The sequence below is a fragment of the Lepisma saccharinum genome, chromosome 29, assembly GCF_977018435.1.
Source record: "Lepisma saccharinum chromosome 29, izLepSacc3.1, whole genome shotgun sequence".
In the NCBI taxonomy this organism is placed as follows: Eukaryota; Metazoa; Arthropoda; class Insecta; order Zygentoma; family Lepismatidae; genus Lepisma; species Lepisma saccharinum.
In genome coordinates, this window is record NC_139257.1 from 38,559,838 (window position 1) to 38,577,367 (window position 17,530).

Consider the following 17,530-nt stretch of genomic DNA (forward strand, 5'->3'; position numbering starts at 1 on the left):
TTTGGACAGCGGCTGCGGGACGGCATGGGTTCAGTCTCCGGGAATTTTCAGCCTGTCTATAGGGCTGGTAGCAACCCACCATCGTGAGGAAATTGGGGAGCTATGAATTTGAATTTTGAATTTTGAATTTTATTTTTCTTCCGTTGACCCTTGTTTAAAAGGGCATGGAAAACGTCAAGATACATAATGAAATAATAATTAGTTAAGTACATCATAACAAAAAAGAAGAAACATTGTGTAGTACATTACATCACTACACCAAAGTAAAAATGAAAAAATACACTTCATTACACTACAATAAAAATAAAAAAACACATTATCATTGTTGCATGATTGAAATAAGAATACAATTAAAATACATATTTTTTAGTACCTTGGCCTTGTATTGTCTTGTTCCATGAATTCTCCGATACTGTAGAGAGCTCTATCTGTCAAATATTTTTTTATTGTTTGTATTTGTTTATCTTTTGGAGATATCAGTTTTATGTCATGAGGCAGCTGGTTGTAGAATATTTTTCCGGCTTTCATTGGTGATTGTTTTGAGATATTGAGTCTGTGTTGGTTCTGGTAATAATTATCTTTCCCCCTTGTATTGTGGTTGTGTAATTGGTTATTTTTAGTCATGCTTCCAGTATTTAGAACAAACGTTATAGCCTTATAGATGTATAGGGAGTATATTGTCATTATTTGTTTTTCCCTGAATAACTCTTTGCAAGATTCCCTACAGCCTAGTTTGTATATTATTCTAAGTGCTCTCTTTTGAAGTCTCAGTATTCTGCCAGTATTATTATAAAATGATCCACCCCAAGCTATTATGCCATATTCAACATGGGGGTAAATTAGTCCATAATATATGCATTTGTTAATTTCTGTTAAATTATATTCAGCCATTTGTTTTAGCAGGTATAGATTAGATGATAATTTACTGCAGATGTTGTTAATTTGTTCTTCCCACGTTATGAGTAGCATAATCCGGTCTTGAAAATCTCCTATCACGGCTGAGGGTTCGACGTGCTGACCCCACATCACCCCATTACGGGTTGAAGAACTCCACACCTCTAGGTAGGATTGTGGGAGGGAGACTGGCAGTCAGGAGATAGGCCAAGGCCCTTCAAGAGCTGTCGCGCCACGGATTATTATTATTATTTTTTATATAAAAAAACATTTCAGATCTATTTAAATTGATATTGACACTTCATTATTTTTATTATCTGATGCACTAGATTTTTTTTGCTTCTATGTTTGCACACATTTGTACATATTAAAGTATTCTTACTTAAAATATCTCTATATATATATTTCAGCGTGGAGTATTTCCCTCTGTACAAGATATCCTACATGTGGTACGCTGTGATTGGCTTCCTGGTAACAGTTATTATTGGAGTATTTGTTAGTTGGATCAAAAATCTCATCTGCTACGAAGAGAGGAAGGTGAACCCAGACCTTTTCAGTCCTTTGATATCAAAATGTGTCAAGAAGCATATGAGGGCAGGGGTAAGTATTGCAAATGTATATCTAGTAGTTTATTCTCTTCAGCATGCTATGAAATATATGGTGTCCATAAAGTCTGGAGCCAATGGCAATGTAAAACATGCTCCACATGCCAACTACCAGTCTCAACACATTTCCTCAAATTTTTTAATATATTTCCTTGAATTATCTTCAAAATGTGAGGATTTTGGAACACTTGTTAAAGTGTTTATTCTTTCCCAGAGATGATCCACATCTCAGATTTTCACAGCCTACTACTGGGGAGAGAAATAAGCCATAGTGCAGTTGGAAAATCTTGAATTTTTTTGCATGGATCTCTTCAAAAGCCTATATTTTGAATGATAATGGACCAATTTAAAGGATTTTTACTTTAAAGTAAGGCTAAACGAACAAAAGTTTCTGTACGACTTCATAGGAATGTTTGCAAATTTTGCTAATTTGTACTGCACTTAAAGAAAAACATCTGTTAAGCTTTATACCATGGAAGTGAAATTTGATTTCTAAAATGTCCTTAGAATTGCTAACATATTGTAGATTTGTGCATGTTACTCACTATTAAAGGAAAAAATACGTTAAATAGTAGTGATTAATTTAACTACTTATGTGAGTGAGTATGGAGTCTTATTAGAACAACGTTTCGGAGGTCAGACTGCCTCCTTCATCAGGTTCGTGGATGTTTCTAGGCACAGAGCATAGTGCCGCATAAAAGAAGTGTTGAATGAGGATTTGGTTAAGGGTTAAGGTTAAAAACACTTACAAAAACTCTGCCATATTCAAACTTAAAAAATCTCAGCATGTTAAAAACTTAGTAAAAATACTCCACACTTATGTTAAAATAACTAAAAAAGGATCCTAAGTGGCCGTTACGAGCCCAGGCTGGTTGTGAGGCCTACACTGGTGAGCAGCCTCCATCTCAACCGGAAGGAAAAAGCTACCTCCCCTCCTATAAACCATCCCTCCTTTGTCTCTTATGTCACCAATCCAAAGTGAATTCTCGTTTTTCTTCTGCTGCTTTGATAACCTCTGAAGTAACATGGAAACCTATTTTAGCTTCAGTTTTCACTGCCTTATCCCATTTTTTAAGAAAACTGATCCATCCATCCTCTAAATTACCGTTGTCTCTGTTGAGTTTATTTCCTGTGCAAATATACACGGCTTCATAAACATTCCTATTTAATTTATTACGAGGGTTGGGGCAAAAGTCATTGCAACTATTTTTTTTCTTGCAGATACCAGCCCAGTTGGAAAATGCGACATATACAGATGAAAGGACGAGGGGGGAACTACATGTGGGGACAGTTGAAACACGCGTACATTGTGCCTCACATAGTTATTACGATAGTGTACAGGACAATACTGGTTTGATCGTGCAAAACAATTACATACCTGTTCTACAGTTGACAGAACAAAACTGGGGCTAGAGGCCCTCAAAGTAGTCACCTGCCATGTGCACCACACGCTGCCAACGATGTTTGAGACTCGGAATACCATCTGCATCACCATTGGTGACAACATGGGTGAATCGGGATCATCTGTTGTTGCACAGCATTGGCAATGTCCTCTCGTGTCGCAAACCGCCTTCCACATAGTGGTTCCTTAACCTTGCGTATGAGATGAAAGTCGCAGGGTGAAATGTCAGGAGAGTATGGCGGGTGCTCCAATTCTTCCCATCCCCAGCGTTGCAGTTGCCACCGTACACACTCTGCTTTATGTGGTCTAGCGTTGTCGTGCAGGATGATTGCACTGTCCAGAAGGTCCGGACGTTTCTCCCAAACGCCACATCGTACCTGTCGCACAAGGAAGTTCCTGTAGTACTCTTCTGTCACTCTTCTGCCATGTGGAACGAAGTGGCACACAATGACACCCGTTTTGTTCTGTCAACTGTAGAACAGGTATGTAATTGTTTTGCACGATCAAACCAGTATTGTCCTGTACACTATCGTAATAATTATGTGAGGCACAATGTTCGCGTGTTTTAACTGTCCCCGCATGTAGTTCCCCCCTCGTCCTTTCATCTGTATATGTCGCATTTTCCAACCGGGCTGGTATCTGCAAGAAAAAAAATAGTTGCAATGACTTTTGCCCCAACCCTCGTATTATCTTTCCTAATGACTTCTCTTTTTACAATCTTATGCCCACTTTAAATAATATGTTCAGAGAGACCAGTTTTGGGTACTCCTCCCCGATATCCTTGTCATGCTCGTCTTATACGCATGCTTCTTCTGGTCTGACCTATGTATTGTTTGCCGCATTCACATTCTATTCTATAGACTCCTTTTTGGCCACTTGAGAACCTTTTTTAGTTATTTTAACATAAGTGTGGAGTATTTTTACTAAGTTTTTAACATGCTGAGATTTTTTAAGTTTGAATATGACAGAGTTTTTGTAAGTGTTTTTAACCTTAACCCTTAACCAAATCCTCATTCAACACTTCTTTTACGCGGCACTATGCTCTGTGCCTAGAAACATCCACGAACCTGATGAAGGAGACAGTCTGACCTCCAAAACGTTGTCCTAATTAGACTCCATACTCACTCACGTAAGTAGTTAAATTAATCAATACTATATAATATATTTATTTTCTTTTAGAATTGCTAAACCTAAAAAAATAAAATTTCTGCACAAAATTATTTTCCATAGGTGATTTTATAGTAAAGTGGTTTTCATAAGTGTAATTATTAGGCCTGAGCTGATACCATTTTGAACTGATACCGATACTCTTATCGACTCTCACCGATACCGATACTTGAAAATTGCAGTGATTGAAATTTGTTCAAAATATTGATCAATGTATGTGTGTGTGTAAATATTATTCTCCAATTCTGCATGAATTCATCAAAAAATTTTGCTTTAGAATATTCAAGAATTACATCAGAATATTAAAATTGATGGTAATAATAAGAAGAAAAATAAAGTTTTAAGTGAAAAAGGTTTGGAAAAATAGAAATAAATTTCAATTTTGCATCATGTCGAGGACAATTGCACTCCATTAAAGTGTTGCACGACATTTTTCCGGACCAATATGCCGGAAAAGTATCAGCTGGTATCGGTAGATGAATTCCAACTGATACTTTCTGATACCGATACATCGATATCGGCTCTGCCTTAGTAATTATCATCCAGAACTTTCTGGTAGTTTTTGTTTTTGTTATTGGAATATTAACTTAAGGACAGGCATTAAATATCATAGGAGCGTAAAAGTATTACCAAGCTTGCACAACACAAAAGTGAATATCAGATTACCACACTTGCATTTAACTTTTGAAAGAATATTCAAACCTGAAACCTGAGATGAATATGACCAGAACTTTATTTTGGTACAGAAGGAGGTATTAGTAGTAATATCGGGCGTGACCACGGAGATCCTGTCTGTGATGACCAGCCAATGGCAGGAGTGCAACGTTGTACAGTTAGGAAACTGCAATATGCAAGTTAAATGCCATGTTCTGTATTTTTCTTGCGAGCAAGAAGTTTTCATAAAATTCGCCACTTTAAGGCTCATCATAAGATGGGGGCAAGGCATTTTGAACCTGGCTGTCCAAGTCCCATGAATTTTCGTTGCCTACAGCCGGAGTTATCGTTTGTGGAAGAAACACGGGAAACACACACGCGATGACCCTTTCATTTTCCTTCCATCTATTTTTTTCATTACCACTGTGTTGACACAGCTGAGTTGTTGTGTCTTGGGAAAACAATGGGCGTTGCATTTATGAGTCAGTCAGTTTGAGTACAGGGTGTAGCAAGGGTGGTGTAAAATTATTCACTTATCGTTTACTTGTATGCCACAAAGAACAGTTGTGAGAGGATTATATATGTAGAATTGAATATTGGGCACGTAGCGAATTCTCTGTCTTTTTCTTCCGCTACTAGTTAGTCTGGCAACAGCGCAATATCACTGGCTGTGTATTGGCTGAACTTTCCTTCTAAAAGCATACAGAGTATAGAGGCGAAATACTTAAAGTTGTTGCCTTTTGATCTGACCACTAAAGATCCAAGGTTCAAGTTATGACAGGCATGAGTATTCTGTGCGAGTGTCCCTTCATCAATTTCAGCTATCATCACTCATCCTTAGCTTCATGATTAGCCAAATGTAAATAAAATAGGTGAGAGAATAAGCATAATACAAATACAAAAGGGTGCAGGGTTAAAGTTTGAAAAATTGTTCAGACTTAAGGTTTTATTTTGAGGGACATGTGATTGTAGGTTAATATATTCACATTATCTGAAGTTTAATTGATTTGAGACAAGTGTGGTCTCATCAAATTTGAATAAGGAAGATTTTAGTGTTTTATATGAAGTTTAATTGAGTCTCAACCTGATTTTAGTGAGAATATAATAACAATCAAGGATTATACACTTTCAGAACTGTCAAGCAGTAAATATCATTGGACTGTAAAAGTATTACCTAGCTTGTGTAACACAGAAACGAATACAGTGGAACATTGATTTTACTTTTTCCACGGGACCAATCTATATATACACATATATGTAAATAAATAAATAAAAAACACTTTAAATGCAGGAAAATGTAAAATTGGTGTTCCACTGTATCTAAATCAGATTATCACAATTGCATTTAATGTTCGAAATAATATTCATACCCGAGATGAATACTGCCACTCAAAATTTTGAGCACGAACACCGCACGCACTCTCGGTGATGTCCATCGAACCGTGAGAACTGCAGGTTGTTACTGTGAGTCAGAAATTGCACACACATCTTTACTGAATAAAGAACTCTATAAAATTGTATTTGTAATGGATTTTAAAACAACTGCAAAGAGCCGCAAAACAAGACCAAGATTATATTTCTAGGTCTACCCAATACTAAGAGAAAGTTGTTTCACAAAATTAATAAGGAACCTTTTTTTTTGGCTGATGAAAATTAAGAATTATATTTAAAACCTTTCTGCCTGCACTGTATTTAAATTTCATCATGATCGGACCACAAGTTTTTATTTACAGAATTTCAAAAAGAGTGGTTGTTTGGAAAACACCAAAAAATGTGCAGTTTTTGTTTGTTCTCATGATAATAGAAAATACAGTAGAAATTGGTTACCATTGCTTAAGGCCCACATTAGACGAAAAAACATTTTATTTATCATTTTTCTTAACATATATGCCATGACCAAAATGTTACTGTGTAAAGTGAACATTTGTATGGGATTTCAGATGCATGGCATTTCTCAAGGATAGAATTGGTCCTATTTCCATAGCTTTTTTCGTAGCATAACAAATCAGAAGCGAGCTCTAGGTCACAAGTGCAGATGTAATGGTGGGTGTAAACAATGTATCACTTAACATTTTTAAAAGCTGATAACTATTCAACCGAGAAGAATAATGTTTCCTATAAAATGCTTTTAGGTACAGAGCAATGGCACTGGTTAATACATACTTTATAACTTATAGAGCACATGTATGGAAGAATATTTTAGTTGTTACAATTGTAAACAACGTGCACTCGCCATAGGTGGTGTAACACTACTTGCTTTTCGTGCTGTATATATTATACATTGTAATTGCAAAAGCTAATCGAAATATTACATCAAATGCTTCCATGTAAAGTGGTATCTGCTATAAGATTTTTGGAAGTATTTACATAGTATTTATGCTAGCAAAAATATTAAAGGAAATGATTCTGTCTAAAGTAGGCCTAATGCAGAATTCAATAAGCTAAATTTTGATGTAACTCGTTTTTATGTACGTTTGGAATCAAAACTCGAGTATCCATAATACTAACTAACTAACTCTCTAGCGTTCTTAAACACGAAGGTTTATGACTGCAGCAATACAAGCCTTTCCATTTGTCCCTGTCCTGAGCAAGAACTATCCACTCTTTTCCATCCCTACCAAGTTTCTTTAGGTCCATTTCAAGGTTATGCCTGCATCTTCGTCTTGCCTTGCCACTTGTCTCTTACCATTAGGTTTTCCACGAGTATTCATAATCATCATGATCCTTTACCGTTTCCTGCCTCTGCCTGGGTCAGCATAGTAGTAAAGCCTCTTCATTCTTTCCTGGTCTTCCACCACTCCTCTCTTCCACGGTGTTCCAATCTTGTCCTCTTCTCCTAACACTCTCCGCTATCTGCTCTTTTCACAGACATCTTGGCCTTATTTCCACTCCTTGTGCATTGTAAGCTCTTACTGGTAGTTTTTCTGCATCCTTCCTCTTCATGTGCCCGAACCATCTCATCTGTACCTGATCTATCCTGTCCTGAAGCTTCACCACACCCAGTTTCTGTCGGATCTTTACTTTCCTTATTCTATCTCTTCTAGTCTTCCCCAATATACTCCTTAAACATTTCATCTCCACTGCCTGCATCTTTCTTTTGTTTCTCTCTGTCATTGTCCAAATCTCTGCTCCATACATAATTATCACCACATAGTGTGCGTTATATATTACCTTCTTGCATTTCATATGTACATCCCTGTTCCGTATTAATCTTCGAACGCTTTGATATAGTCACCACCCATTTGTCCTCTTCTGTTTACCTCCTCATCTATTATTCCACTTCTCTCAATTATACTTAACGTATGATGTACAGTCTGTAACATATTCTTTGCAATAGATACTTCTATAACGTATTGAACAATTTTAAATTGTGACAACATTCAGGTATTGGCACTGGCAGAAATAGACAACAGCTTGACTGAAACTAGAAATATGAGATGAGTACAGTAATGCTCATTTGTGGAATTTTGAAATTGTACAAGGTGAATTTTCCTATCATATTTTATTGTGGAATAATTTGCAGGCCAGAGCAAAATATAAAATAAATTCTTAAATGAGAACATGTTCCAATTTGAATTATCGTGCGACTTATGCAGAATTCTGGAATATTTATTAATTTTACATCCAAATGTTGAACAGAAGAATAGGTCTTTTCATTAGGTTTCGTCAGTATTGTTTTCTGGCCTTCGAGACTGGACTTCTTTTGAAGTAACTCGCCAATTCTCATGATGCTGGGTCCACACCGAAATTTTGGGGATTCCTCCGAGAATCAAACCCGGGACCAGTTACACCAAAGGCAAGAGTGCTCAACTATTTCGTTACATGGGTCCCCAGCTTATATACTAATTTAAATTTCTGAGAAATATTAAAGTATACCTTTTGACAATAAACATTTGAAATTTGTGAATCGGCTTAACTACAGAAATAAAATATTTTGATTTATCTTCTTGTTCAAAATTATGTGATTTATCTTTATGTCACTGTATTTGTAAAAATATTATGCAGAATCATTCTTTAGTGCTACAAGTGTTGTTTAGAGCCCTTAATCCAAAATCAATTTTAAGCACAAATTTTTCTGCACCATGAAACCAGGGAATTTTCAGGTTCTTACGTCCTTATATATTATATAAGTGAGTTGCATCAATGTGCAGTTAGATTGTAAATATTTAATTTTTTAATATTTTTTAAAAAACTATATTCACCATTATAACACCAAAATACCATTTAATATACCACTTTTGGACCTTAAACATAGTCTGTTTTTTTTATAAAAGTTTTGATAATTTGTTACACAAATATGTGTCTAAACATCATTTTGAATATGGTGGAAATCTGGTTTATACATACAATCCTCATGGTCCCAATTGATCAAGATGTTACAAAGTTTTCCCCACATTTAAATGTCACCCTGGTTCACAGAAAAAACCTTTATATCAAGGTTCCACTCTATGCTATGATTGCTCAAGGTCAACTTTGTAAATTATATTTTCTTTTTTTTAGACTCTCCCAGGAGGCAGCATCATTAATGATTCATTCATTGAGGTGCCTAAAAAGTCATATGACTTAACAGAGTCAGAATATATGTCATCGTTATGAAGACTGAGGTTTACGTTTAGTTGCATATCTTGGTTGTGACATGTAGTGTGGTTGTGAGTTGATTAAGAAAATTCATTTTAGAAATTTCATGACGGATATCACAATTATGTGATGCAATTTATTTATGTAAAAAAACATATGTACATGCACATTGTTGTGCTAGCATGTAGTGTAACTCAACATTTTGGTTCTAAGGAACTTGAGCTGGATCAGAGTGTGTCTAATACATTTATAAAAGGTCTGTGAACATGTCATGTTTCGTTTCGTCTGTTCCCGACAAGTTAATATGCCTGTCAACTAATGTGAAGCAAAAATATTATTTGACATCTCAAATATTCTCTGGTTAGCCCAATTTTCATTGGCTGCTGTGGGTTTATTTACAAATGTCCCACCCACAAATTGATTGCATTTCAGTTGGTTATTGGTTGTTGACAGACATGTTTCTAGGAGCAACAGAATAGGAAACTAGAGGGTACAACCCAAAATAAATTAAATTTAATAATCTTCAGGTTGCAGAAAGGATAGAAGCACATATTTAGCGATTTTTAATATGCTATCAACATTGTGCGAACTACTTCGTATGCATGTTTTTCATTAAAAAAAAGAGGGACTGCAACTTTTTTTAAATTTTGTGTTGATTTTTTTTAAAAAAGTACTTATAATAATAGTAACAGTGACAATAAGATATTAATTCCAGTGTGACATATTTTTTATTCATATATTAGTGAGAAAACTATTTCTGTACATATTTCCACACTGCAATTAAATCCAAAATGTTAAATGCCACAGCCGTCGTGAAAATATTTTTATTTTTGTCAACTGTTTCTAGAAAGAATTTTATAGGTTTTAGTCTGATTGCAGGTGGAACTATATTGCAACCAAACATATACAGTAAAACCTCATTAATCTGGATCTCAATAAGCCGGACTTGCTTAATCTAGACAGGCAAAAGAAAGGGAAAAATGGAGTAGCAGAATGCAAGGTTTTAAATGTGGCTAAAAGTCAACAATCACATTCGTCATACGTACTGCATTGTATGTACAGTATTGCTTTACAATTCATTGTACTGTATTTAGGCCTATGCCCTTTAAATACACCATAATAAACGTGTTGTGTTGCTATAAATGGAGTTTTAATGCACTTTCTACTGTTCTTTTAGGTTATTTCAGTTAATCCGGACTTCTGTTACACTGGTCAACTTAACCCCCCATTAGTCTGGATTAACAAGGTTTTACTGTATGTGCAAATCTTTTACATTTTTTGTTACTTTTCTAATAATTGTATGCAAATGTCAACTATTGTTGCTAAAGTTCTTGCCAGTTACCTGTGGTACCAAAATTACTATATTGTTAAGAACAAATATAAATACCTAATTGTGTATGCAAAAAAGAAAAAAAACAGCAGTTAGGTATGTGCCTTTTTATCTATTAATAATTTATTGATAACAAAATTTATAGAATTTACAATTGTTACAAATGTAGTTTACAATAGTTCTTAGGCTAATTGTTACCAGTTACATGCGTGTGTTTTAAAGTTAATTGATTTCGGAATTTTAGCCTGTGTAAAGAGTTCCAAAATAACTCCTTTCCCCCCAGAATGTTTACATCCTTTTTGAAGTTCTTACATGTGCATTTTTTGATTGGCTCTGGAGAGAAACTACATAATTTATTTTTGCTCCAAGAAGGAAATCACTCTTCTTTGGAGACTGTTTTTGGGCCTCCTCAGAGAATGAGGAGGAGAGTTTTTACACCGATAAATTAGTGTGATCATTGGAACAGTGTTCTTTGAAATGTGTCATGTATGAAATCTACCTCATAACAAAAGCACAAAAAATACAGAAAATTCATGTGAAAAGCTATTATTTTGGATTCCGTAAAAAAATTTCATTCTATGTCAAATATTTAGGCTTCATTTCCATGGAAACCTTTCTAACAATGGGAAGTTGAATCTCATTTTTAGCCATTATTGTTGTTTCCATGGAGATGATTTGAAATAAACAATTATGTAATTTCAAACGCCCATATCTCCGTTGCTAATTAAGATAGAGAAATGATTTTACGCGCAATGGATTCAGCTCGATGCCTTCTATCGGATTCCGTAGAAAATTTCATTCCATGTCCAATATTTAGGCTTAGTTTCCATGGAAATATTTCTAATAATGGAAAGTTCAATCTCATTGTTAGGACTTAAATTACTTCCGAAGTCTTAGTGATTCCATGCCCAAGCACATCGAAATGGTTCTCAAAAGTAAAGGCAACAGGACTCCGTATGCATTTTTGCTGTATCTAATAGCTTAATAATAGCTTATCACATATTTTTTCTGTATTTTTTGTGCTTTTGTTATGAGGTCAGAAGTCATTTTGTGCCGGGTGTAAATGTGTGTGATGAAAGATAACCGTGGTTAATTCCATAACCAATGGTGTTAGTTACTCTAGAACCACCCGGTTACCTGTTTCTGTTTGAGTGTTGGTTATAAATCCACTTATGCACAGATAGGCTAATCAGGACTGGACCTATAGTTTTAAGTGGGATCCAAAACCACTATGTGCCTTCCGTAGTTATCAGGACCCCTTGAGCACAAGGAGATGACGTTACCACTCTGCCATTGGCAGCACCTGAACTGGAAAATATTAGCTGGGAGGGATGTTTGGTTGAGCCTTTGGGTTAGGTGGGGAGGGTGGGATGCTCCTGTGTTTAACATGGTGACAATAAGACAACTGGGGGGAATGCTTTGCCAAAATTTTGCTAGCTTAGGGATACCATTCCCCTGCATCTCCCCCCCCCCCCACGTTGAGCATTGGGCTAGGGCCTCAGATTTTTTTTAGATTTCCATAATACATTTTTTTTTTAAATACAGGGTTATTCAAAATGAATGGTGCAACTTTACACAGTTAATATGACGGTACTATTTATAATAGAAAATCAATATAAATAAGAACTCGGGAGTTTTACTCGCATGACTCCCATTATAAAGATTCAACATGGAAACAACGTGTAACGCGGAAAAGGTCTAAACGATAATCAATTACTTGCTATGCACTAGACAGCAAGTCGTTGTGAATGGTTTCGAAGGCACTAACAATTCGCAGTTATAATTTTGGCAAATTTTTCGGAAGGGCGTAACATATGCATTACTACTGAAAAGCATGTGGAAATGTCTTTGCATCATTGTGATTGAATCAGTTCTCGATAGCTCCAACACACAATATGCCTTTTAATGGTCATTAACCATTTTGCGACACTGGCGATCCTGGTGGAGCATCAGCTAATCAGAATAAGCTCGCTAAGTGGGAATAAAACTTCCAGAGTTTTTCTTTATATTGATGCCTTGTCTGATTGTCTATCATAAATAGTAACGTCATAAAAACTGTGTAAAGTTGCACCATTAATTTTGAATTACCCTGTATATATAAGGCCTCCTTGATGGTGTAGTGGTAAGATCGTCATCTTGTAGTAAAGGGATCCGAGGTTCGATACCCAATGAAGGCACATTGCACAGTGGTTTGGATTCCACTTAAAAGCAAGCTCATTCCCAATTAGCCTACATGTGCATAAAGTGAACTTCAAACAAACAAACAAAAAACACTAACTTGAAACTTTTTTGCATGGCTCAGTACTATATTTTACGATATTATTTTGTTTTCTTCAGTGAATGCAAAGGCCACAGACCCAATAGGAATTTTTGCAGAAAAAAATATTTTATTTTCCCAGAAGAGTGAGATCCTTTACTGTACAATTGTCCTACATTCTTTTTTATGCATCATTGTACAATTGAAAAGTATGCATGTGAAAACTCCCCATCCTAAAATGCCCTGTACACTAGAGGTTTTGGGGTTGAGAATGCTTTATGAACTAATTCAGGAAGTCTGTTCTGATTTGTTACTTAATTTAACTTTATTAAACATAGACCATTTTTAATGATACTGGATACTATTTTCATAAATGGTTGTGCTCTGGAGGATAGTTCCGTCCATGTATCCAACCAAGAGCATGTTTATGGGCAAAGTTTGCCATTCCAAGTTAACTGTTTTTGTTTTAAATTACCTTTATCAGTGTTATATTTTGTGTAATAAGTGTCAAGTTTCCAAATTAAATTGTGAGATTTTATTCACCATAACGTTAATTATGTGACATTTTTGTGACATATATTTTGCATTGTATCTAAAGATATCTGTTTGGTGGTTATGCGGAGATAGGTAATTTACTCTGATAAGCTTACTTTTTATTTTTCTGCGTAAATATTTCTCACGATCGATTTCGCCACCCATCTAGTCAGTACATGCCGACAAAGCCACCAGACAGGTAGCAAAATCGATCGGTGGAAAAATGAAACATAAGCTTACCAGAGTAAATATATTTTGCATACTTCAGATGAGTGGGCAGTATGAACTATTAAATTTGTTTCAGTAATGAGGCCTTTATTGTGGATATCTTCAACTATTACTATTTATATCTGAATTGATCTTGCCCCATTATAGCCTGGTTAATGAATTATTTTAATCTAATCAGCATACATATAGTATTTATATTACATACTGCATACCATTATTGTACAGCATTGTTTGGCTACTTTGTAGAAGATATTGCAACATACTGCACTTTTGTTTCTGTTAACAGATTTTTTTTTGTTCTGTATGTATATGTTAGCATATGCAGTAATATTGTTTTTTTTTGTTTTCATGGTAATTTACGATTTGTTGTTTTTGATAATTTTTAAAGTTATTTGTTGATATTTTATTTTGGACAATGGATATTTCCACTACAATTTTAAAAATCAGATTAATTGATTAATAATGTCCACTGTTTGCTTTGTTTCAATGCACCCAATTGAAGGTTGAAAAAAGCTTACAAAAATGCTAGCTTTGCATTGAGCTCAAAACAATCCTGCACCATGTTTTTGTGTCAGAAAACAGTTTGACTAGTTTTTGCCACCTGCGGGTTGTGGCGTTGTACAGTGGGATCCATGAGTATTACCGTGCAAATTGTCCATGACTGTTTTCATTAATGTGTTCTTAAGCGATGGATTTTTATGTATGCAGGCGCGGAAGTTGTCAACAGCTTGTTTTGAGTTTTCTTTTAATTCTTGAAGCTCTTATTGGGTCAAATAAAGTGCACCAACATAGTGATGAACAATTTGCACGGTAATTCTCATGGATCCCATTTTATATAGCCTATTGCAAAGAGAGGAAATTACTTGATGCTAATATAAGTACATATTAGCTCTTCCACTTAATTGGTGTAAGCAGAGAATTTCAGCAATGTTTAAGAGCATATTTCTCGGGAATAAAAATTAATATTACAGTTATTTCTCATGCTGCGTTTATGCAATATGCTTAAGGTGAAAATATCCATTGTGCCAGGTTGTTTTATTATTATCCATTCCAATCAAATATTTATTAAAATATAATTTTCCACATTGATGTGGCCATCGAAACAAGGATAAGTGAACACAGTTCTTAAGGGAAAAGAAATGGGGTAATGGTTTCCAAATCTGTGATTTGAAAAGCAGTAGAAACAAGAATCTTATAAAAATGAGCAAATGGTTTCTCTGTGTTATCACATCTTTCATGATCATTTTTCATTGTATTACTGCTTTACACAAATTGCCATAGCACATGTTTCATTAAAGGTGTTTTTATTATTGTTATTATTATTTATAGTTTTAAGGGTTCATTTTTATTATTTTAGTTCCATTCATGCACATTGACCATTGTCGATTGTTTCGAAAATCATTTGTTGTACATTTGTTATTAGGGATGATTAATTAATCATTGAGATAGTGATTATTATTTGTGACTGGCATTTTTGTAAGATTACCATGAACTTACTTAGTTCAACATTACAGAAATATTTAAATTACTCTCTCTCTCTTGGGAATCTGTGGGGCAATGCTGCACATAACAGTGGAGAAGAGGAGAAAGCGAGTGGGTGGAGCAAAACAGTGCACTCTGCTGGTGGCTACAGCTGTATTTTTTCCTCTGTGCACTCACGTCCCTTTGCACACATTCGTTGGTCGAGTCCTACATGCACAGAGGATTTGTATTTGTTATCTTTCTGCAGCGATTCCTGGGGCAGAGTATGTGACACAATCAGTATATTCTTTTGCTGGAGATATTTAATCAGTTGTATATGCTATAGATCCAGGTTGTATTACCGATTAAGGTAACACTTATTACATAACATTTAGGTAAAACTCCATCATTGTATTAACACATTTGATAAATGAATGTTACTTTATGAAATAGAAGAATTAGGTTTGCTAATCGTAAGAATCTCGCAGTGTTTTGTTAATTCTGATTAATGATAATGGAAAAATAACAACTATAATAATACACAATATGTACAACATGTTTATTGAAATAAAGGAAGCACGGTAATCCTGGCTAGTGATAAGAGCTAGTGCACCTTAAATGGCAACACCATGTGGTTTCTCCACAATAGCCATTGTGCCTTCACGACGTGAAAGCGACTGTAGCACAAGCACACAAGCCTGCTTTAAAGCCATACACTCATACTGGGCACTTGGGGAACATTTCTTTTGTTTCCATGATATGTGTTTCAAAAATTATGACTGTAACTCCACCATTATTTTAAAGAAACATTGAACTTGTTAGCCACTGCCACTTGAGAATAGCCCACCTCATGATGTTTCATTCACCCATGTGCCCACCTCATGAAGTTTCATTCACCCATGTGCCCACTTCATGGTGTTTCATTCACCCATGTGCCCAACTCATAATATTTCACTCAGACATTGTGCCCACAAAAACAAAATTCTCCAGAGTTGCCACTGTCTGCAAGTGCACTAATGAACTCTTAATTGTGAAAGTGCCCTTATTTTATATTAATCTAGAGAGTAGTAATCTGTATAATAAGATCCTGACTATTTTTTAGGGCTGAGTCGATACCGATCCCAATGTATTGGCCACAGCGTCATGAATATTGGTACCGGCCGATATCAGTTGAATTTTTATTAACCAATACCTGCTGATACTTTTCTGGTATTTTGGTCTTTTACGGGCTCCGCAAAAATGCTGCGTAACGCTTTCCCGGAGTCTAATTATTCTGGAAATTATGCAAAATTCAAATTTTCTTTTTATTTTGCAACAGTTTTATGTGAAAAATTTAATTTTGTGATGAAATAACATGTAATTTCATATTCTGATTTCATTCTTGAATATTTTAAAGCACAAATTTGAAAATTGATGCATATAATTACATTTTAAACAACTTTTAATTATTACAATCGGTGAGAGTATCAGCATCGGTTCAACTCTAGTACTTTTGTTTAGTAACCTTGAAATAAATAACTTTGTGTCACATATTATTTGAAGGGCCAGGGAAAAAAAAAAGGTAAGCCAATTTTCTGTTTTAACTGAGGTAGTGGTGGTGTTTAGATCCAAGATGAAGAGAGGCATGGCCGAGAGGTATGAAATGTGAAAAGAAGCAAAATTGGCTTAACTGTTTTGTTTCCTGGCCCTTCATTTGTAGTCCTTTGAACAAAGCAAGTGTAGGTCAAGTTTTTAGAACGAAAGTGCCTCATGTGGTAGAGAAGTTTAACTAGCCTCTAGTAGATTAGTAGATGCTATTTTTGTACTTCTATTGTTCATTCTTAGGTGTTAGAGGTGCAAGGGTAGTCATAACTATTAACTACCATAGTTTGAACAGGCACATTCCGACTATTTTGTTTTAAAGAATATGATAACATGTTTTTATTACAGACTGTTGAGAGCTGTTTATATACTTTTGATGTTAAAAGTGCTTTTGAATGTTACACTTGTATTTCTAATAAAATGTTTGTTGCCATAGTTAATGTTGTTAATAATGTTTGTGAAGTTCCCACTGTAGTAGTTTAGAAAAGTGTCATTTGTTGCTCATCTATTTTATGCTAAATGTTTAACATTTGAAAAATGATCAGTATATTTTACACAATATTTATTTTGAAGCAGAGGTCCCACTTAGCAAAATGGTTAGCACTCTCATCTTTGGTGTCGGTGATCCCAGGTTCGATCCCTCCCCAGGAACTCCCAAAATTTTGGTGTTGACCCAGCATCATGAGGACAATTGCCACTTGAAAGCAATTGTATTGGACTCTGGTCTTGAATGTAGAAAACAGCAGCATGTTTCCCTGATAGAAACTATAATGGTACAAACGAGGGGTGACTGAAAACGTTTGAGCAAATGGGTAGCTAGGCAAACCAAACGATATTTT

The 17,530-nt window shown here is 35.2% G+C and overlaps 1 protein-coding gene across 1 annotated transcript in view; it reads left to right on the forward strand.

Annotated features, from left to right (window-relative positions):
* The window catches only part of LOC145981354 (putative sodium-dependent multivitamin transporter), a 44,032-nt gene extending 26,916 nt beyond the window's left edge, over positions 1–17,116 (forward strand). The window contains exons 11-12 of the mRNA XM_083114581.1: positions 1,305–1,494; positions 9,223–17,116. Coding sequence (XP_082970707.1) covers positions 1,305–1,494; positions 9,223–9,318 — 286 coding nt within the window. The 3' untranslated portion in view covers positions 9,319–17,116. The remainder of the gene's footprint in view (positions 1–1,304; positions 1,495–9,222) is intronic.
* Positions 17,117–17,530: the final 414 nt, after the last annotated feature.